Source organism: Oncorhynchus gorbuscha, linkage group LG16, assembly GCF_021184085.1.
Source record: "Oncorhynchus gorbuscha isolate QuinsamMale2020 ecotype Even-year linkage group LG16, OgorEven_v1.0, whole genome shotgun sequence".
Classification (NCBI taxonomy): Eukaryota; Metazoa; Chordata; class Actinopteri; order Salmoniformes; family Salmonidae; genus Oncorhynchus; species Oncorhynchus gorbuscha.
The window spans coordinates 20,147,429-20,170,389 of NC_060188.1; the positions used below are offsets into that span (position 1 = coordinate 20,147,429).

Below are 22,961 nucleotides of genomic sequence, written 5' to 3' on the forward strand. Positions count from 1 at the left end.
CACTGTCAGAGATGTATGAGTCATCAACCAGCTTAAGACACAAGGACTAAAACAAGAAATCTGACTCAAATAGACTAATCCAATAACGCACAAACACAAACAGCATGCCCATAAACAGGCCAATGATGCATGTCAAAAATAAATCACATAAAAAACACATATTCCGAAAGTTCTAGACGAATAATATGCATATTGCCCAGATATGTTTGCCGTATTGCAGATACAATCTGCAGACACAGAGTATTTAAATGGTGCCAGGGTGGCAGAGGCAGACACCCAGATCTGGTGTTGTCCTGTGGCAAACATAGGGTTACATTATGTCATGACCCCATGCTGTGTCAAAGCGCTTCAGTAGCAGTGCTATTCTGGCCGCAGGGCTTGAGAGCCCGTCTTGATGGAGCTGCTATAGGCACAGACTTATATCGCTAAAATAATAATCTCACTTCATTGATCTCTCTTTCTCTTTCTCAGCTTTCTCTCTCTGCCTCAAACTCCTCTTGCTCCCTTGCTGTTCTCTCTATCCATCTCCCTGTGTGTTCCTCCCTATCTCCACTGCCACCTTGGGCCTCTCTCTTTGGCCCTCTCCGACCATTCTTTCTCTGTGTGTGGGGAGGCTGGTGAAAGAACCCATCTCTTTTTTGGCTGATTTGGTTACTGGGGCCAACACCGTTGATGGGGCCAGCCATGCAGGGGTAGTAAGACAGCCATGTAGGGGTAGTAAGACAGCTATGCAGGGGGTAGTAAGACCACAAGGAGAGCGACGGATACAGACAGATCTCATGGCCTGGCCAGGAGGTAAGTCATCTCTATAAGTGACGAGAGACTGACTGACTGACTGGGGAGGTGCATCAATACTGCAATACATTAGCACTGCGCTGTTCTCATTGAGCTGGGGAGGGAGGGAGGGGACGAGTGGGATAAAACGGATGAATGGTTGGTTGAAATACGGAGAAAAGGGAGGACAGAGAGAGTGAACATGCAAAGGGTCAATGATGATGAGATGTCAGGAAGTGATGGGAGTTCTGAAGGAAGACATTTTATAACATACTCTTTTACACAAGAATTGCTACAAAACAAAAGGTTAATGACACACAATTAGCTTGAAGTATAATATCAACCACAAATAATACTAATAACTTCTTCAAGTTTATTGGTCAAAAATGCAAGATGTACAATAGATTTTTGTCCCACATTATCTTACAACCTGAATGAATTCACTCACCTTTCACAACAGATTGGGTTTCTGGGTGGTTTCCAAAGCCCAGTCTTTCCCTTTGGAAAAACACTGGGCCGGAAGACTGAGATATTAGAGCAAATGGGCCTGACCTGTCGCACATTTCTGTACTGGCAATAAGTGGGCAGAAGTGATGTATCCAGAGTGTGTACATTTAGCAAAGGAATTAAATCTCCATTCATTACCATGAGAGAGTTTCTCGGCCATTGGCAAGCTCTCTTGTTTATAAGAACAAACACTCCTAACGATAGGGCAAATCAGTGTCTTTAAACAAACACACACAAAGGTATGTACACACCATGCGTTTACACGCAAACACTTTTCTTGCATGCACAGGAATGAACAAATACTGAAAGTGCTCTGAATGTAACGGTAAGCCATTCACAATCTCCATCTACTATATCCATGTCACCTCTAACTTTCAACCCCTCCTTCCAATCATCCTAGGAGGGACACAACCTCCTTCAAAAAACAAACAAGATATGAATGTCTGGAGTGGACCAGATCAATGCTGGGTGTGCAATGTCTATCCCCGCAGTCAAGGGCGTGGGTGTCGGGGGGCCACTCGCTCGTATCGGTGCTTGAGGTATCAGAGCGATCAGAAAAAATGGTAGACTAGCCAAATACATCAATCAGCATCCAGACGTAACAGTATTTTAGGCAATAAACTCCCGCTGTTTCCTCCCCGAACTCGGCCTAGCAGCTAGGGCCTCTGAACCAAACAATATGCTCCTCTCTCTCTTTGTCTAGACTGTAGGCAGAGTTGTCATTAGAGTTGGGTTCAGCCCACCTCTTTTTCTCAATTTTCTCAGCCTGTCCATCTCTCCGTCTCTCTTAGTTTTTTATCTTTCTATCTATCTGTTTCCTGCCATCTCTTCCTCTCACACCCAACATCCAAGAGACCAGAACCAAAACAAATCTAGAGTGAGTGACAGTTACTGGCTATAGGACTGATGTTCTGTCCCTGGCTAGAGAGAGAGAGAGAGAAAGAGAGACAGACAGCGGGAGAGCGACAGAGACAGAGGGAGGGAGAGTGACAGAGACTGAGGGAGGGAGAGCGACAGAGACTTAGGGAGAGAGGGGAGAGAAAGGGGGAAAGAGAGAGAGGATAGGGGGGATTAAGAGGTACCGTATAGTGGACATAGGGGACAGCGGGTGGAGGGAGAGAGATGAATACAGAGGGATGGAAAACGGAATGATGATGACATGTAATATATTTTGACGTTCATCTTTTATTTAGAGGGATGACAGGGGGAGATCCAGCATGCAACAGGAACAGCTCTCCACTCTCTGTTTAGGAGGGTTTTTTGATGGGAGCAGATTGGTACAATGTGTTCTGCGAAGGTGAAACCAGGCTAAAAGAAATATGAGTGCCACAGGGGTGCTATCAGGCCCGGTGAACGGAAATAATAAAATGATTAAAGACAGAACTCTCATCTAGCCTGTACCCTCCCTGCCCTCTACCCCCCCGAGACATTTCCCATCATCCCCTCTTTCTGCCGCTCCATCCATCTCATCTTTCCCTCTCCACTCCTCCCTCACTCCTTCTCCCCCCTCCATCTCAATAGATAATTGTAGGCAGCAGTATACACGAGTGCAATATTTCACAGAACAGCAACATTGCCTGACATCTTTATCAACAGTATACTTTCTTACTGCAGGCAGTTTCATACTAGACCTGAAGTTAGGTAGGAAGTCAGAGAAGAAAACAAATATTGATGAGAGGGGGATGAGATGGAGGAGATGTGAGACTTGGAGAAAGACGGTTTATGACTGCATGTTGTGTGTGTGTGTGTGTGTGTGTGTGTGTGTGTGTGTGTGTGTGTGTGTGTGTGTGTGTGCGTGCGTGCGTGCGTGCGTGTGCGCGTGCGCGTGCGTGTGCGTGTGCATGTGCGTGCACGTGCGTGTGTGTGTGTGTGCACTCTGCCAAAATTCCTAAGTGAATTTGGGAAAGAGGGTTGGTAAGGGTTAGACAGAAGGAGATGCTGTGCAGGGAATAGTGATGGGTAGGCGAAACAACAGTGGCTCAAAAGAGAGAAAGAAATAGATGGAGAGATGCAGCTATACAGAGAGAGAGAGAGAAGAAGACTAGGGCAGTGAAATTAAACCAAATAAGAGAAAAAAAATGAAAATATGAATATTCAAAAGGAGTATAATATCAACAGCTTTGAAACATAATAAAATATTTAGCAGCATCCCTTCGCTATTTTGCTATGTATTCTGATGAGGATGCATATTCGCCTAGAACGCACAAAGAAGGCCCAACGGCACTTTTTCTACCAAATCTAGTTCATGTACAACATTAAATCAGGGATTATTCCAAATTCATACAATTTTGCATCTCTCTCTCTTTTCTCTTTGTCACTCTTTTTCATCCTAATCGCTCAGACCTTGCTCTCTGCCTTTCCTGCAGAATATCCTTTTCCTAGCCTTCAATTATCTCCCTCTCTCTCATCCCTCACGCCACCTTGTCTCTCACTCTTTCGCCTGTTATCTATCTTCCCCTTCATTTACTACCTGGCTTGCTCCCTCTCACTCTCCATCTATTCCTACTCCTTTCCATTCCTCCTGCAATCTAATAATTCCCTTCCCTCTCCTTCCCTTTCAAAGCCGCCCGCCCCTCTCCCCCCTGCGCTTCAGTCCGTTACATTATGTCCTCTCTCTCTCTCTCTCTCTCTCTCTCTCTCTCTCTCTCTCTCTCTCTCTCTCTCTCTCTCTCTCTCTCTCTCTCTCTCTCTCTCTCTCTCACTCTCTTCTCCTTTGCTCACTCCCTCCCTCTCCTCTCTCACTGCCTCAGTAAATCAAATCCTGCAGCATATGTTAGAGACATGCTCACACAAAGACCAGGAGGGTACATAGGCATTAGCACAAGCATGCTCACATAAAGACCAGGAGGGTACATAGGCATTAGCACAAGCATGCTCACAAAAAGACCAGGAGGGTACATAGGCATTAGCACAAGCATGCTCACAAAAAGACCAGGAGGGTACATAGGCATTAGCACAAGCATGCTCACATAAAGACCAGGAGGGTACATAGGCATTAGCACAAGCATGCTCACAAAAAGACCAGGAGGGTACATAGGCATTAGCACAAGCATGCTCACAAAAAGACCAGGAGGGTACATAGGCATTAGCACAAGCATGCTCACATAAAGACCAGGAGGGTACATAGGCATTAGCACAAGCATGCTCACATAAAGACCAGGAGGGTACATAGGCATTAGCACAAGCATGCTCACAAAAAGACCAGGAGGGTACATAGGCATTAGCACAAGCATGCTCACAAAAAGACCAGGAGGGTACATAGGCATTAGCACAAGCATGCTCACATAAAGACCAGAGACCAGGAGGGTACATAGGCATTAGCACAAGCATGCTCACATAAAGACCAGGAGGGTACATAGGCAATAGCACAAGCATGCTCACAAAAAGACCAGGAGGGTACATAGGCATTAGCACAAGCATGCTCACAAAAAGACCAGGAGGGTACATAGGCATTAGCACAAGCATGCTCACATAAAGACCAGGAGGGTACATAGGCATTAGCACAAGCATGCTCACAAAAAGACCAGGAGGGTACATAGGCATTAGCACAAGCATGCTCACAAAAAGACCAGGAGGGTACATAGGCATTAGCACAAGCATGCTCACAAAAAGACCAGGAGGGCATTAGCACAAGCATGCTCACAAAGGCCAGGAGGGTACAAGCATGCTCACATAAAGACCAGGAGGGTACATGCTCACATAAAGACCAGGAGGGTACATAGGCATTAGCACAAGCATGCTCACATAAAGACCAGGAGGGTACATAGGCATTAGCACAAGCATGCTCACACCAGGAGAGTAAAGACCAGGACCAGGAGAGTACATAGGCATTAGCACAAGCATGCTCACATAAAGACCAGGAGGGTACATAGGCATTAGCACAAGCATGCTCACATAAAGACCAGGAGGGTACATAGGCATTAGCACAAGCATGCTCACATAAAGACCAGGAGGGTACATAGGCATTAGCACAAGCATGCTCACATAAAGACCAGGAGGGTACATAGGCATTAGCACTAAAGACCAGGAGGGTACAAGACCAGGAGGGTACATAGGCATTAGCACAAGCATGCTCACATAAAGACCAGGAGGGTACATAGGCATTAGCACAAGCATGCTCACATAAAGACCAGGAGGGGCATTAACAAGCATGCTCAGACCAGGAGGGTACATAGGCATTAGCACAAGCATGCTCACATAAAGACCAGGAGGGTACATAGGCATTAACAAGCATGCTCAGGGAGGGTACATAGGCATTAGCACAAGCATGCTCAAGACCAGGAGGGTACATGCTCACAAGCATGCTCAAAAAGACCAGGAGGTACATAGGCATTAGCACAAGCATGCTCACATAAAGACCAGGAGGGTACATAGGCATTAGCACAAGCATGCTCACATAAAGACCAGGAGGGTACATAGGCATTAGCACAAGCATGCTCACATAAAGACCAGGAGGGTACATAGGCATTAGCACAAGCATGCTCACATAAAGACCAGGAGGGTACATAGGCATTAGCACAAGCATGCTCACATAAAGACCAGGAGGGTACATAGGCATTATCACAAGCATGCTCACATAAAGACCAGGAGGGTACATAGGCATTAGCACAAGCATGCTCACATAAAGACCAGGAGGGTACATAGGCATTAGCACAAGCATGCTCACACATGGACACATGCAGTCAGCACCACTGCACTCATCTGTTGAACCGAGGGGGGTTTAAAAAGAGAGAGGGGGAATGGATAGGGATAGAGGATGGAGGCAAGGTAAACACAAAAGGTTAGACAGAGGGTAAAAATAAATTTGGGGATAAAAAAGAAAAGAGAGCAGAACGAGAGAAAGTAGGAGAGACGGGAAAAGATTTAAAGAGAGAGATTTGGAAGGGGAGAGTACAAAAAACATGGGACACAGCCTAGGGAGGAGGGTGTCAGTGACAGAGAGAGGGGGGGGGGTCACCAAGAGAGGTGCGCTCATTCGCTCACGAGAGCGAGTGAGAGATAGCGAGAGAGAGAGAGCGAGGGAGAGAGCGTGTGAGCATTTAGTCCTGCCAGAGCACAGTAGTGCAACATCAACGGAGACGGGATAAAGAAGCTCTGTGCGAGGGACAAGGGAAACAGAGGAATACACTTCTGAAGAAAAACAAAGAGGGGATGGAATGAAAAAAAGCATCCTCTGGCTGTTGGTTATCCTGTTTCATCCAATTTCTGTTGGAGAATTCCATAAGCAAAGAAACAGAGAAAACACATACATGTGATATATATCTAAAATTCCTATACATATATATCAAATTATGCCTGTTTTCACAGAAGCTGCTTTGGGGGAAGGACTGTGTTGAGGTCCCTTGCATAACAATTGGAAGACTGCTTTAATGTGCAGCATTTGGTAAAACTGTTGCATATTAATGCTTTTTGCAAATGAGCGTGATAAAAGACCACAAACAACACAAACAGCTTTGCTGCAGTCCCATTTTTGAAGGGCTTCTTGAAAACAGGATTTTGCATTGCCTTTTGTTGTCGCCTCTCCAGTTATCCTGCCCTTGGAACAGGCTGTGGAGTTGAGGCTTGGGTGTGTTGAATGCATGGACCGCATTCCACAGGCTCGGTAATACCCTCCTGTATTCACAGCAGTAACACGGCAGAAAGCCTGCTCTTTAGTTGTGTCTGAAAGAGGGAGAGGTAAGTGAGGAAGACAGAAGAAAGCACAGAGCAAGAAACAACAAAAAGCAGCAGAGAGGGATTATGGAGTCGTGGTAAATAAACGAAGACAAGGAAAACAAGGAAGGGACCAAAACAAATAAAGCAACTAACGACCGACTACAGTAAAGAAGTGGGACACTACGCAGAAATGTAATTACACCGCATGTTCGCTCAAAAGTGAGCTTCTCATAAATGTAGACTAGGGAGGACTGGACTAGACTCCACAGGCTGGGGGGGATTGTTCAGCACGCTGCCCTTGTCATTCCCCTATCCCCTGCTTGGTAGCACTTGTGGGGTTGTAGTTGTCTGGCAGCAGAGCTGTATTGGTGAGCCCATCCTTTTAGAATCCCTCTCAGGTGTGGTGTGGAGCCGATCCGACAGCACCAAGAGAAACCCACAACAACAGAGAGTGACTGGACCCCCATCCCTCTAAACCCATTAAGCCAAATTGACACTGACGGAGCGCTGTCGCCTTTGGATTTGAATGTGTGTGTGTGTGTCTGTGAGAGAGTGTGTGTGTGCGTGCGTGAGTGTGTGTGTGTGAGAAAGGCTGCCTGCCTCAAGTTCTGAGGACCTCTTTTAAATCTGGACTAAATCATCATTTCAGATCTCATAGGACTATATTGAAGAACTGCAGGCTGTGCTTTCGCTAGAGGGAGTGGAAACAAAAACCAATATACCTTTTTTTCTGGCATTATATAATATTGAAGACCAATTGTAGAAAACATCTAACTGGAATTGCACATCTGGAAAGGAAAGGAATGAGAGCATCATGTTTCACTTAGCAAAGGGATTAAAAATGGCTGCAAGAAAAATAACAAAGAATCAAATGAACATTCAGTTGGAGACCAGGCAGTTGCTCGAGGCAAGATAATCTGAGAGGGGAATATCAACAACTCCCATATTTATAGATTATGACAAGTGGATTATCTAGAAGTTCCAGTGCTTTGCCATTTCCCCCACTTCAGCATTGATTAATGCTTGGCAGGGCAATTATCAAAATCTGTGTGTCCCTCTCCTAAATGAAGACGTTTACAGGAAGGAACTTGGAGCCTTGAGGAATCTGCTTTTCCCCTGGCGCTGTTGGGATTCCAATCTCTCTGATTTACGGATAACACTTTCTTTATTGGGGGGAGATTTTTTTAAATGCCACGGGCCAGTTCATTTCTGGGTGACACCTCCTAAACTGGAGGTGCTCCAGATTTCAGATCACATCTGCTATTGACATTTGGCAGAAAAGGGCTGTATTTTCGCAACGCTGCCAGAACTGTGTGTCTGAGTTTGGGACTGAATCACTGGGGACTCATTTGTGAGGAGCAGGTTGAGATGTGGGGTTAGTTTGTTTCACTTACTTGCTCATCCCCCTTCTTGATGGCAATTTATTTCTTCACACTGAGCCTCCTGTAATCGAGTGCCGTAATAACTCTCAGCAAAGTAATTGAAAGCTCAACTCCTTTTCAAGTCTCTAGTGTGTGAAATACCTAAAAGGCTATTTTTATGTCATTTTTGGGGGGCCAGTGAGAAGCCTACATTTCTGAAGTTGGTGTTTATTGGCCTGCACCAGCTTTGAGACACTTCAGCAACTGAACAGAAGCAGCATCCACAAGTATCAAACATGGCTGCCAATTCTGTGCTCATCTGCCTCGCCTTCAGCTTTCTGCTGGGCTTCACTTCACTGGGTCAGAACTCTAGAGAGGCTGGGGCAGATGCCCAGGCCACCAACCAGACGGCAGCCACCTCTAATTCTCCAGAGGCTACGCTGGCCACTCCGGTGGCGGAGGACCAGACCATCCCAATGATAGGTAGCCGCTGCCGGGGCTACTATGATGTCATGGGCCAATGGGACCCACCGTTCAACTGCAATGCTGGCGTCTACCTGTTCTGCTGCGGCTCCTGCTTTTACCGCTTCTGCTGCCAGTTCAAGGTGCACAGCCTGGAGCAGGAGTCCTGCTCCAACTACGACACGCCCGTCTGGGCCAACACCGGCAAGCCGGCAGCCCCCGTCACTGAGGTGCAGGAGGAGCCCGACCGAGACCGCACCCACATGATCGTCTACATCATCTGTGGCGTGGTGGCCATTATGGTGCTGGTGGGCATCTTCACCAAGTTGGGCCTGGAGAAGAGCAGAGGTGGCCAGACAGACATGACCAACTCTAGGTAAGAGAGTAGCAGGGGTCATGGGCCAGTGGGACAGGGTGGCTGGGGGGCAGGGTGGATGTGGTTGTGCTCTCACAAGCGATAATAGGCGTGACCATGGAGTGTTTGCGTAAAGCTATTTGTGGAGAGCCCAGATTATGGCTTCTAGTACACTGTGAGGGAATCGGAGCTGGGGCTTTTGGTGGACTATTGACATGCGCTGGCTGGCGCAGTGCCAAGGGCTAATTCTAGTTCAGCGAAAGTGAAGGGAGGGCTGGTTGTGACTGGCCGTACTATTGGTCGTTAAGAATGAGACCACAGGGATGGCGTTAATACAAGTCATTACCGGATCTCTCAATTTGGGGGAGGGGGACTTCAACCACACCAGTATTATTATTGAGAGAAAAGAGGGCCCAGTCACACCCTCACAGGTTCTGTTTTCTCAGAGGAGACAAGCTGCAGGGCTGAGGGGGTGAGAGAGAGAGACAGGAGCCTCCAATACCCGAGTCATCTGCTGTATTGATGAGCCCAATGACAAAGGCGGGGGGGAATGGAAGGGAAATCCATTGGAGCGCGAGGCTGGGCAGCCATAATTTCCCCTGATTTACCGTAGTGCGCAGGGTTTTTACGAGCCTCGATGAAGGCGTCCTGCCATCCTACAACGGGTGGGGAGTGGGGGGAGAGGGACAGAGAGAGGGGCAGAGGGTGGTATCTTATTGATCAGCATGGAGAAACCAAATCAGGTCAGTCAGCCAGTCGACCCAGTCACTGGGCCCATTGATTCACTGAGACCCCAATTTCAAGGTTGTGGGCGGCTAAAACACGCACACAAACATTGGAGATGCCTGGGGATAGTTTTAATTACGTTACTTGAACAATAACATACTTTAATAAACTATGACTTTTCAAAGTGTTTTAGCTTTTCCTGAATGTATCTCTTTAGCCTAAGCTGAAGAGAATAGATTGATATGATATCAGAAAGGGTATGATCACTTGTATGAGAAAAGTAACCAAATGTCTTCATGAACATGAAACAGGGCCTTTAGATCTGTGATATATTAGAGGGAAGGAGACAGTTGTCTGTGGGAAAATGACATTCAAGACCATTCTCTTTAGTTGTGCTGTGTGGCTCATCACAGGGGTACTGTATCTGTAATTTGCTTCTCAGTGTGTGTGTGTGTGTGTGTGTGTGTGTGTGTGTGTGTGTGTGTGTGTGTGTGTGTGTGTGTGTGTGTGTGTGTGTGTGTGTGTGTGTGTGTGTGTGTGTGTGTGTGTGTGTGTGTGTGTGTGTGTGTGTGTGTGTGTGTGTGTGTGTGTGTGCGTGTGTGCGTGTGTGCGTGTGTGTGTGTGCATCCTGCGGTAAAGCTTTCTTACAGTGTAACAGAATATGTCTGGTGTTTTGTTGTGCATTCAAGGAGTAATTGATTTTAATCATTCAAAATGTCTTTCAACAGCTGAATGTTATTGAATTCAACCTTTCTAAATTGGACATGTTCCTAAGTTTAAAAATGTAAGTGTGATGTATACAGTATGTACAGTTCCAGTCAGAAGTTTGGACACATACTTTTTCTTTATTTTAATTATTTTCTAAATTGTAGAATAATAGTGAAGACATCACAACTGTGAAATAATACATATGGAATCATGTAGTAACAAAAAAAGTGTTAAACAAATCAAAATATATTTTATATTTGAGATTCTTCAAAGTAGCCACCCTTTGCCTCAATGACACTCTTGGCATTTTCTCAACCAGCTTCACCTGGAATGCTTTTCCAACAGTCTTTAAGGAGTTCCACATATGTTGAGAACTTGTTGGCTGCTTTTCCTCCACTCTGTGGTTCAACTCATCCCAAACCATCTCAATTGGGTTGAAGTCAGGTGATTGTGGAGGCCAGGTCATCTGATGCAGCACTCCATCACTCTCCTTCCTGGTCAAATAGCCCTTACACAGCCTGGAGGTGTGTTGGATCATTGTCCTGTTGAAAAACAAAATGATACTAAGCACAAAACAGATGGGTTGCCGTATCGTTGCAGAATGCTGTGGTAGCCATGCTAGTCAAATGTGCCTTGAATTCTAAATAAGTCACTGACAGTGTCACCAGCAAAGAACCATCACACCACCTCCTCCATGCTTCACGGCAGGAACCACAAATGCGGAGATCATCCATTCACCTACTCTGCGTCTCACAAAGACACGGAGGTTGGAACCAAAAATCTCCAATTTGGACCCATATCCACCAGTCTAATGTCCATTGCTCGTGTTTCTTGGCCCACGCAAGTCTCTTATTATTGGTGTCCTTCAGTAGTGGTTTCTTTGCAGCAATTCGACCATGAAACCTGATTCAAGCAGTCTCCTTTGAACAGTTATTTTTATAACAGTTGATGTTGAGATGTGTCTGTTACTTGAACTCTGTGAAGCATTTATTTGGGCTTCAATTTCTGAGGCTAGTAACTCTAATGAACTTATTCTCTGCAGTAGAGGTAACTCTGGGTCTTCCATTCCTGTGGTGGTTCTGTCACGTTCGTTGTATGGAGGAGTCCAAGGCGCAGCATGATAAGAATACCCTCTTCTTTTAATTAAACAAAGAACACATAACAAATTAACAAAACGCTACAATAACAAGTGCTGACATGCAACTACACATAGACAATAACCCACCAAATACCCAAGGAATATGGCTACCTAAATATGGTCCCCAATCAGAGGCAACGATAAACAACTGCCTCTGATTGGGAACCAATCTAGGCAACCATAGACATATAAAAACCTAGATATACAACAACCCCTAGACATACAAAACCCCTAGACAATTCAAAAACTACACAAACCACCCTCGTCACACCCTGACCTAACCAAAGTAATAAAGAAAACAAAGATAACTAAGGTCAGGGCGTGACAGGTTCTCATGAGAGCCAGTTTCATCATAGCACTTGATGGTTTTTGCAACTGCACTTGAAGAAAATTATCAAACTTCTTGACATTTTCCACATTGACTGACCTTCATGTCTTAAAGTAACGATGGACTGCTATTTCTCTTTGCTTTTTTGAGCAGTTCTTGTCATATTATGGACTTGGTCTTTTAACAATTGGGTCTGTATTCTGTATACCAACCCTAACTTGTCACAACACAACTGATTGGCTCAATCTCATTACGAAGGAAATAAATTCCATAAATGAACTCACCTGTTAATTTAAATACATTCCAGGTGACAACACAGAGTGGAGGAAAACCAGCCAACAAGTGCTCAACATATGTGGGAACTCCTTCAAGACTGTTGGAAAAGCATTCCAGGTGAAGCTGGTTGAGAGAATGCCAAGAGTGTAAAAAGCTGTCATCAAGGCAAAGGGTGGTTACTTTGAAGAATCTCAAATATGAAATATATTTTGATTTGTTTAACACTTTTTTGGTTTCTATATGATGTCCTTTAATGTGCTGATTCCTGCTCTGGTAGAGAATTATTCATGTGCCAAGCCAACTTCCACTCAGCTAATCTCGTGCATGGCTTAGTCTGATGTGGATGAGTTGGGAGAGAGTTCTTTGCGTTTCCCTCCAGATTCAGATATCGAACTGGAGGGGATTTATGGCCCACGCCATTAGCTCCTGACGTTTCTAACAGGTTGCTCATGTTTGTGCAGCACAGCAGGCTTAGTCCCTCACCGAGGACAGAACATTTCATAGTTTGAAGGGTGAGATATTTCAGCTCTGTCTCAAGCTTTAAAAAAGGTAATTTCATGTTCTGTGTGCTTACAAGATGCTTTTACTTATCAGTGAGTGGCTCACCTTTTTAAATCCACTATTCCATTAATGCGGCTGGATGCTCATTTTGAGCAATTGAGCTTAAGTGTTATCCTCAAGGGCACGGCAGCAGTCTGACCCACCAGGAATCTAAACAGCCAATACTTAGAATACTATTCTAACAATTCCCACCACTGCTCTTGATCATTCATAGCCAATGGTTGCCTGGCTACCCATTCACATCCCTCCGCCCGACGGATGTTTCTTCTCCACGATGAGTCTGGATTTGCCTCCCTCCCCGCCGATTTCTAGAATGCCCAAAAAATCTGACCGCTTTCATTGGTCCCAGACAACGATTGGTTGGGCCAGAGCCGGCCTACATGATGGCATTATCAAATGTGATACTCTGATTGGTTAGACCCGTTAGAGACGATCCAATCGCTGATGAATTTGTTTTGTACAAGGCCCCTCATTTTGAAGTCACACAAATGACTTTAGGATGGAGGATTTAAACTGAATGTATGTAGTGATCGATAGAGCAGTGCAATTAAATTCATGGTGAGTCATCAGGCAAAACCAATGCCAGCTTTGAAGGACAGAAGAAAATATGCAAATATTTGAAAACAGATTTGTTTTTATGTGTGGTTGCCTTCACAAATTAGAAGGGCAACAATTGATGTGAAGTATATTCCTCCAGTATAGTCTTTAACGGGGGATTTAACATGATGAATATCGTCACCTCTTTCTCCACAGAGGTCCCTGATGCATATGTAAAACGACATTCTCTGCCCTATTATTTTCCATTACGCACTTAACACAAAAACCAAAATAAACACTTTGATGCTTTCTTGAACAACAAAATAACCCCCCCGCAGTGCAGAGTGAAATCAAATGATGTATCTTATGAGCTCCCACATTCAGCCTAGCTGAGAGAAAAAAGAATAAAATGTTATCCAATTATTAATGCATGGGGGCTTGAATGGAGCCATGCGTCGTCTGCGGCCATGCGTCGTCTGTTGTCTGAGGCCACTGTCCGTCACTTCATGTCAGTCACTGCGGACGGAGTGTACTTTGGTGTTCGATAATGCTCTATTGGAAAATATGAGACCTTAGACAGTGGTTCACTGACAGCCAGGAGCTCATCTGATTTGTGGATCTACTCAGTGAGCAACAGCAAACCAACAGAGACAGTGAGGGGTTGAAATATTGTTTCCTGGGGACAAGCACTGCCATCCATCTTTTGAGGCTTGAACACAGAAACTCTACAGAGGAATACATACGAGGGCACAGCCATTATGGCTCTGATGTGGACACTGTACTCAGAGATGCCAACAGGTGACCGGCTTGAGGGAAAAAACTGGTTCCCGTGAGGAGCAGTCATGCACAGCCTTCTATTTACCTTCTGTGGACACCCACCTGCTCACACATGCACACATGCACACACAAACACACGTGTTCATAATAAGTGATTCTGTGTGAACTTCACACAAACATTGGCAATGCACCACTTACATAAATACACCAGCCGGAGACCTATGAAGAAAGACATGGTTGCTAACATGTATAAGGGCTCAACGCTTGTCCTATACAAAACTTTACGAACGCCGTCCTAATACTGCGTTGCACCCCACCCCCTTTTGCCCTCAGAGCAGACTCAATTCGTCAGGGCATGGACTCTACAAGGTGTCAAAAGCGTGCCCATATTGACTCCAATGGTTCCCACAGTTGTGTCAAGTTGGCTGCATGTCCTTTGGATGGTGGACCATTCTTGATACACACAGGAAACTGTTGAGTGTGAAAAACACAGCAGGATTGCAGTTCTTGACACAGACCAGTGCGCCTGGCACCTACTACCATACCTTGTTCTAAGGCACTTAAATATTTTATCTTTCCAATTCACCTTCTGAATGGTACACATTCAATTGTATTTAACAAGTGACATAAATAAGGGATCATATCTTTCACCTAGATTCACCTGGTCAGTCTATTTCATGGAAAGAGCAGGTATTCTTAATGTTTTGTATACTCAGTGTAGATAAGTTGTCCAAATGGACAAAATCAATTAATTACTCCAATCAGAATTGGATAAGAAGCCAACATTGGAATAATATTCAAATATTTTATTCATGTTCTAGGGAGTTTTTCTCAAAAACCCAACATTAGCACAACAAGAGGTACAACATTACAAATATTATGTAAGATAATTAACTTGCTATCTGTAATATCATATAGCTATGGAATTGTGATATTATGTACTTTCGAGGAAAATAGGCACATCGGCATGCACACTGACTTTGAGAAGGGATTGCGTGGCGATTAGCTTAGCAGCATGACAACGTGAATGGGTGGGGCGGGGCAATATACATTGGATTCCTATCTCCTTTCCACGCACCCTAGACTAAAGAGGCAGACAATTAGGATAAATGTGCTAGACCCTAAATTAGAAATTTCTTGAGGTAGGAATATCACAAAAATATGTTCAATGGCTTATTCCAGAGAAGGCTTGCTCCTGAGTTCTGATATTGGCCAGCATTGAAATCTGACATGAATGATAGACGTTTTCACGATCTAAAAGTCGTATTCCTATTAACTTCCAGTGTAGTGGGAGTGACTTTATCACAGTGCTATGTCATACCGGACAGATTCCTGCATGCTCGAATGCCAATACACATGAAAACATGAAATGACCCAGGAAATCGATAGAACATCGTTCAGAGACGAGCAAAAACAATATCGTATCCAAAATGGGTGAACCTTTCCTTTAAGGGGGGCATTTCGCCCCAAGCTACCCTAACCCATGCTAGTTGATGCATCTTTAGAGCTCCCCTCTTTCTTCATTTCTAATGGATATTTTCATCTCTGTCACATGCACTTTTGAGAACAGTGTTTTCCTGGTTGCATTTTGGAACATTCACACATAGTCTACAGTCATGTGCTCATTGTTGAGCTAATAAAATTAAGAAATTACAATTCTATCAACATTTTAAGCTACACGTTGTGATCTGTTGCATCAGCCTCATTGTTTTTTTTTCATTTCTTAATGTGCAGTGGTTGTATGAATTTTGGATGTGTCATCCCAAAACTGTCCCAGAGTCTGAACCGTAGACATATTTCTATTGTCCAGGGATGACGGGACGCCCTTCATTTTGAGCCCTGGTTGTAATCGTAATGTTGCAATATTTTATAGGCTTCCAAGTGTGGCCAACCATCCTCCAGGAGAGCCTTAAAGGGGCACTGTTGTATTTTGAGACGGGTTCTTTGCATATTGAAGCCTAACAGGCAGTGTCGCCTACATTTTTGAACAAGTAAAAAATCTGTCCTACTAAAAAATGTAATGTCAAGCCCTGATGTATGCACACAAACTCATATGCCTGCACACACACACACACACACACACACACACACACACACACACACACACACACACACACACACACACACACACACACACACACACACACACACACACACACACACACACACACACACACACACACACACACACAAAACACTTTTGACAGCAGGTGGTCCCCAGGCTTTTCCTTTAGCCTTTTCTGGAGTATCACTCCACACTTCAAATGGTCCTGTCCCTTCACTCCCTTCATCCTACTCTCCCACCCCTTTCTGGTGGCCCCCTGTGCTCTGTCTGTCGCTCCAGATCAGGTCGGGGGAGCGGTCCGTAAAGCAGTCAGGAGAGATGGGAGAGGCTGCTGCTCCAAAGTGGATTTTGCATTAGGTGTGTCCTGGATACGGTGGGACTGGGACCCCCCCAAGGGGGTAGGTAATGAGTGCAGGCGGGGACGCTCAGATGTGCTATGTGCACAGCATTAGTTACAGTCTTATCCACACATACACACACACGCGCGCACATGAACATACAATACAAAAACCAAATGTGTTATAGTCCAATAAAACTCAACTCAAACTATCTGCTAACACTAATAAGCTCTAGAACACCTAGACACCACAGGAGGATGGTGGCACCTTAATTGAGGAGAACAGGCCGTGGTAATGACTGGAGTGGAATAGGTGGAATGGTCTGATTCCATTTGCTCCGTTCCAGACCTTTATTATGAGCTGTTCTCCTCTCAGCAGCCTCCACTGCTAGACACTGTTAAATGCTCCCAGTTTTACTACACCGAGATTTTATACAGAAACAACCCCAGAACGTTTTATCTTACAACCACACATCCCAGGCTTTGTGGGAGTGACATCACTTAGAAGGACACACCACACCCCAGTGCAGAGCCTCACAGTGAGAGCTGCAGAATACTGAGGACCACAGCTCAATTGTTGCTGCATTATCCCAAAGCTACCTCTCACACACATTATCCTAAAGACAAACTAACACAGCATAGATATCGGCACAAATAAGACATGACATGTACTAAAACTGTACTACAACGTGGTTTTGACTTGAATTTGAATGTCAGTAGATAACTCTTGATATTAGGCTTTTTGTTTACGTAACTAGAGACTAACTGCTAAAATACTGTATTTTTCGTTGTGAGACAAGCCGTTTGAGTAGATGGGACATGTGCATAGTAACACATAACACTACAGTAATAATTCAATGTAGGCTTTGCAAATAGTGAGGATTACAAACCGCCGCTGTGTGTGTGTGTGTCTGTGTGTGTGTGTGTGTGTGTGTGTGTGTGTGTGTGTGTGTGTGTGTGTGTGTGTGTGTGTGTGTGTGTGTGTGTGTGTGTGTGTGTGTGTGTGTGTGTGTGTGTGTGTGTGTGTGTGTGTGTGTGTGTGTGTGTGTGTGTGTGTGTGTGTGTGTGTGTGTGTGTGTGTGTGTGTGTGTGTGTGTGTGTGTGTGTGTGTGTGTGTGTGTGTAGAGAGTGCATATGATTGTGTATACCGGCGGCTGGGACATGCAGTACAGCCCGGGTCCTGTTTTCACTCGACTGGGCCGGGTAATGGGAAAGACCAGGGAGGATTGACACAGTGCCCAAGCCACAGTGACAGAACATCAACAGCTAACTTGTAGCGATTTGTTGGAGCGGACTCAGTACCAAGCACTATCAGAGCCTCAGTCTTTATCTGACCAGCAAACCACAAACCCATCAGTTTACCCTCCCATCCATCCTCAACCTTCTCGCCATCCTCTCAGACCCTTATCGTTCACACCATCGGCTAGAGCCTAAAAAACACAGCAGACACACGAAAAAACAAGAGAGAGATGAGTATCAGTGAAACTCTGCTCGGGCCTCGAGGGGGAAACGGCAAAGCAGCGTGCTTCTTTATTTTCCTTTCATCTGTTTCTCCCCCCCCCCCTCCCTCCCTCCCTCCCTCCCTCCCTCCCTCTCCTCCACTGCTCATTCATCCTGAACTCTTCGGTGGTGTTAGGGACAGCAGTGTGACTGAAGGCCTTTGTGAGACCAAATGCCGTGTAAACGGCCGCAGTGACAGACCCATTAGGGTTAATTTGCTGTAGTGTAGGGAGACCAGAGACTGACTGACCCCACTGCAGGGAATAACGACCCCGGGGTAGGACCGGCCATGGCTAGATCTGTACACTGGTACTGATTTATCTTTTGTCCACTGTACCGCGTTCTCATTTCAAGCTAAATGTACAGAATGAAAGAGGAGCATGGGCTGTAAAGCACACATTGAGAAATGGTAGGCTTCAATATATAGGCTTCAACAAAATCTCTCTTTCAAGGCCTAAAGCCTCACCTGAATGCGGATGTCCACTCTCAAAAGGCCTTGAAGAGTAATGCCCGTCTGTCTGGTATAATCACCCCGGCAGTTTGTCACTTTTTTGCTGGAAAGCTGCAGTCATTCATCTTGACTGGACTAGATTTCCCTCACGATCTCACTCTGATGTTTGCTGAGGCTTTGGTGCACTGTGATTGATGGCCAGGAAAACCCACGGCTGGTGCATACAACCCCGGTAATCATAGTCCCTCCGGCCGGTCTGGAGACGCTCCCAGAGATGGCCCCTTGTCACCCAGGGGGCACTTATGTTTGAGGTATCTCTAATATCTCCTATATCAAATGGAGGAGGTCTGGACAATCAAGCGTTAGCATGGGGGATCCAAGTGGTTAAAAATAGCACTCGGTTCCATCCAGTGGTGTATTTTATGAGATCTGATTGGCGGGCGGACGGCATCTGTTTCTGGGGATTCAGTTTAAAAGGAATTTGATACACTTCTCAGAGCTTCAATGTAGTTAAGGGGTCAAAACACTATCTCTCTGATCTTAATCACTCCTTTCATCTGTTTCAGGGCTCTTAATGACGATTAAGACTTCCTTAGTGTGATAATGATTAAATACACTGTACACCACTGCACCTAAATCCTTAAGCACCTCCTCAATAGTGATGCACGGGTCAACTCAAAACCACAGGGCCCACGGGTTTCAGCAGTGTTCAGGAATGTATTTTTAATCAAGTTTTATATTCTAATACACCTGCAATAAATTTACTAGAAGTACAACCATTTTCACTTTAATGATTTGTCATTATAATACTAACTACTACCTCGACTCTTTTAATTCAAAATACTATGTAAACACTACCCTTCACACGCCATAAACAATACTGCTTTCTAACTCCGGAAGTACATTGTACATTGTATACACAGTGACGTTCAGCAAAAGTGGTACTGTCAATAGTGTTATGCATACTAATTACTCTGCGGCCATATCAATGTAGCCAATGACACAGTGTCACAATGACGCAACAGTCAGATCAGTGACAGAGGGTTCCCACACTGATAGCTGCTGTATGTGTATGAGTGTGTTTGAGAGAGAGAGAAAGAGAACGAGAGAGAGAGAAAGAGAGAGAGAGACAATGTGCCCTTGAGCTAGACACAGGACACAATACAATACTCCCATTGGCCCAATGAAAAATAAGATGTAAATGAGAAGTGACATGAAAACTGAGATTCTGCATGTGGAGTAGATGACCAAGTACAACTATACCAATTACCCCCCACCCCAACAGCATCATGGCCAACCCAATTGTGCATATGCTGCTGTTTGATCCTTAAATGGAAGAGCACATAGAGATACTGTGTTACATAACATGGGACTTGGCTTCAGTGAGAAGAAGAGAGAGGACTAGATACAGAGAGAATGGAATAGAACGAGAGAGAGGGAGAGCACCATCGGAGAGATGACAGGACTTTTAATTTGATCACTCTGTTCCAGGAGAACATGTCAAACTTGTAGTGTATTTGAGGTTTAAAAAGGCTTCTGAAGTTTGTAATTTCCACAAAATTCCACAAATTTCAGACTTGATTCTCCCCTTACGAAAAGTGCATTAACCTCTACAAAAATGTCCATTCATTATAATCCACACAATAATTCACATTTCCTGTTAGTGCAGGATTGTTTTCCTGCTGTAGCAAACTGGCTCAAAAGAAAGATCCTACATCTGTATGAGAGATCAAGCCCAGAGGACGCCTCCTCCCTCTCCTCCTCCTCTTCCTCCCTCTCTTTGGCAGAGCTAAAGCACATGCTTTTTGATTACCAAAGAGGAGTTGTGCGTCTTGTGTCCTTTGCTGCCGGCTCTCAATGTGACTAACCCCCTCCTCTCCTCCACCGACCCCACCCCCTCCTTCCCTCACCCCCTTTCTACCCAGATCCCCCTTACGTTCACAAGGCATCAAAAAGAATGTGAGTCACCCTGACATGCGTTGCGGGGCATTCGCATTCGGAGCACATAGATCTGCCCTCCGCAGGAAATATAATGATAAACCATGAGAAGGACTGCTCTGTTTCTTTCTCTGGCAGTGGGAGACTTTTCAAAAAAGCCCTCTTGTCTTCCACACCACCCTGTTCACACACTTCTGAGAGCCGTCCTCCTCTAGATGCCGCAGCCTTCAATTCAAAACCAATCCTCGGTTTCTGGCAGGTGCAAAGACTGTACAAGTCTGTACGAAAACAGGAAGTGTCTGTTGTGTGGCTCGACAGACATGATCGTTTTCTACTCTCATCCCAGTGCATTCCATCTGCTCCAAATACCCTCGCCACCACAAACATGAGCAGACAATACTGCGGCACGTGTAAAAACAACAAGTCCCTCCTTCCCCTCCCATTTTGAGTGGCTCTTTTTTCCGTCTCTTGTCTGATGTAGCGTGTCTCTTTGCTTCCTCCCAAAACTCTTTCTGACGTCTGCAGCCCTGAAGAGCGATGAGTGTATGATGTGCTCACTTAGTTTGACACGGGGGCAAACACAAAAACACGCAGGAAGAAAAACACACAACACTAAATCACTGGACAAATACAGCACCTTCATGCAAATTAACATGCACACAACTTACGTACACAGTCGTCACGCGCACATTATTAAAGTGCACGCACGCTCGCACACACAGACACACACACCAAAAATACAAATACACCATGTCTCCTCAGCAAACAGATGGATGCTCTGCATTACAGCAGGTCACTAGACCAAAGCATATGAACTGCTCCTCTGCCAGCGGTGCCGTTTTATTTAACCACTGCTCTAACCGTGATCCCTCGCTCCGTGTGACGCAGAGCACTTGACAATTGTGTATGTGCTGTCTGTGCCGCCTGACACGCTGGGCTGGCCACCTCTTTATGAGCTTGGGGACCGTTGGCCCAAATGACTCTGTCTGGCTTGGCTGGGCTGGCCTCGGCCCAGTTTGGTTTAGCCGTCTGTAAGTGTGTTTCTGTGCGTTTGGTTGAATATTTGGGTGTGGGTGTGAGAGGATGTGTGAGCTGACCCTGGCTACGAAGAGTTGTGTTTGGGTAAACAGCAGGACAGCCCTGCGAGAAGACTGCATAAAGGAGTATTGATTGTGAGTGGGAGATGTCAGCATGCTGCGGGAGGGACTAGCCATAAATCCCCTTAATGACGGGATACATTATCAACGGCTTAGCAGGTGGGACAGTCATCACTTAGAGGAAGAGAGAAAGGAAGGAGAGAGAAAGATAAGAAATGAAAGAACGAGCGATAATATGAAAGAGATGGAGTGAGGGACAAGGAGATGAAAAGGGAATGGCAGGAGAGAGAGAGAGAGCGAGAGAGAGAGAGAGAGAGATATAGAGGAGGGGGTGTGCTCTGGGATATTTGACACAAACAGACAGAGTGAGTGGGGGAGTATGGTAAAGCTGGTTCAGCCCCTTTAGCAGGATATTGCATATATTAGCATTTTAAAGCACTAAAGTGATTGCTTTATGATCTCCTGGCTGTGAGTGGCCATGCCTGCCATAGAACAAAATGTACCAGCTGCCTTCACACATCTTGACTTTAAGCGTTGCTTGTTAAATGTATGTTTTACAGTATACAGTAGATGCCAGTACACAAAATATGTGTGCAAAATGTAGGAATGTAGGTATGCATATGTCTAACTCTTTAATGATCCTACAGTTTGCTGCCACATCTGTCTAAAACTATGTCTTTGTGTGCCTCTGTAGAAATGGACAACTTTTTAAGCCAATGTATGTTTCTGTGTGTAAAAGGCCAAATCTGTGAGTGTGTGTTTGTCTGTGAGTGAGTGAAGTTTGCCCAATAATGTCCTCTGTGTGTGTGTGTGTGTGTGTGTGTGTGTGTGTGTGTGTGTGTGTGTGTGTGTGTGTGTGTGTGTGTGTGTGTGTGTGTGTGTGTGTGTGTGTGTGTGTGTGTGTGTGTGTGTGTGTGTGTGTGTGTGTGTGTGTGTGTGTGTGTGAATCAGAGGCCAGTTTGTCATGTTGCTGCTCCAGAGAGCCCTGATCCAAGCTGACAGGTGAAGCTGAGCGCAGCTAAACAGCACACGTAACAGGGAAGGAGGGAGAGAGAGAGAGCATGAGAAAGGGAGAGAGAGGGAGGGTCTGTGGGAACGTGGAGATTAACTATAGAAGGAGATAGAGGTTAATTGGCATGTTATCAGAGGTTATTTGGTGGATGTTCATTTTTCATGGCTACATTTTCTCTCCCGTGGCGTTCTGTTATTGTCTCTTTAAACTCATTTGTCAAGGCATGAATATTATTGTCATGCCAATCAGTCACTATGAGGGGAATGGAGTCACACAGAGGACGGATACTCAATTTAATTGCTGAATGACTGTAGCATACCGATACAGTCAGTGGACATAGCTCAAGGACTGCATGGAAGACCTGAGAGTGGGGAAGGGAGAGAGAGAGAGAGAGAG

The 22,961-nt window shown here is 45.2% G+C and overlaps 1 protein-coding gene across 3 annotated transcripts in view; it reads left to right on the forward strand.

Moving 5' to 3' along the window:
- Positions 1-6,329: 6,329 nt before the first annotated feature.
- LOC123998777 (protein shisa-8-like) overlaps positions 6,330-22,961 on the forward strand; it is a 90,145-nt gene continuing 73,513 nt past the window's right edge. For all 3 annotated transcript variants that reach the window (XM_046303909.1, XM_046303910.1, XM_046303911.1), the window contains exon 1: positions 6,330-9,135. In XM_046303909.1, coding sequence (XP_046159865.1) covers positions 8,594-9,135 — 542 coding nt within the window. In that variant the 5' untranslated portion in view covers positions 6,330-8,593. The remainder of the gene's footprint in view (positions 9,136-22,961) is intronic.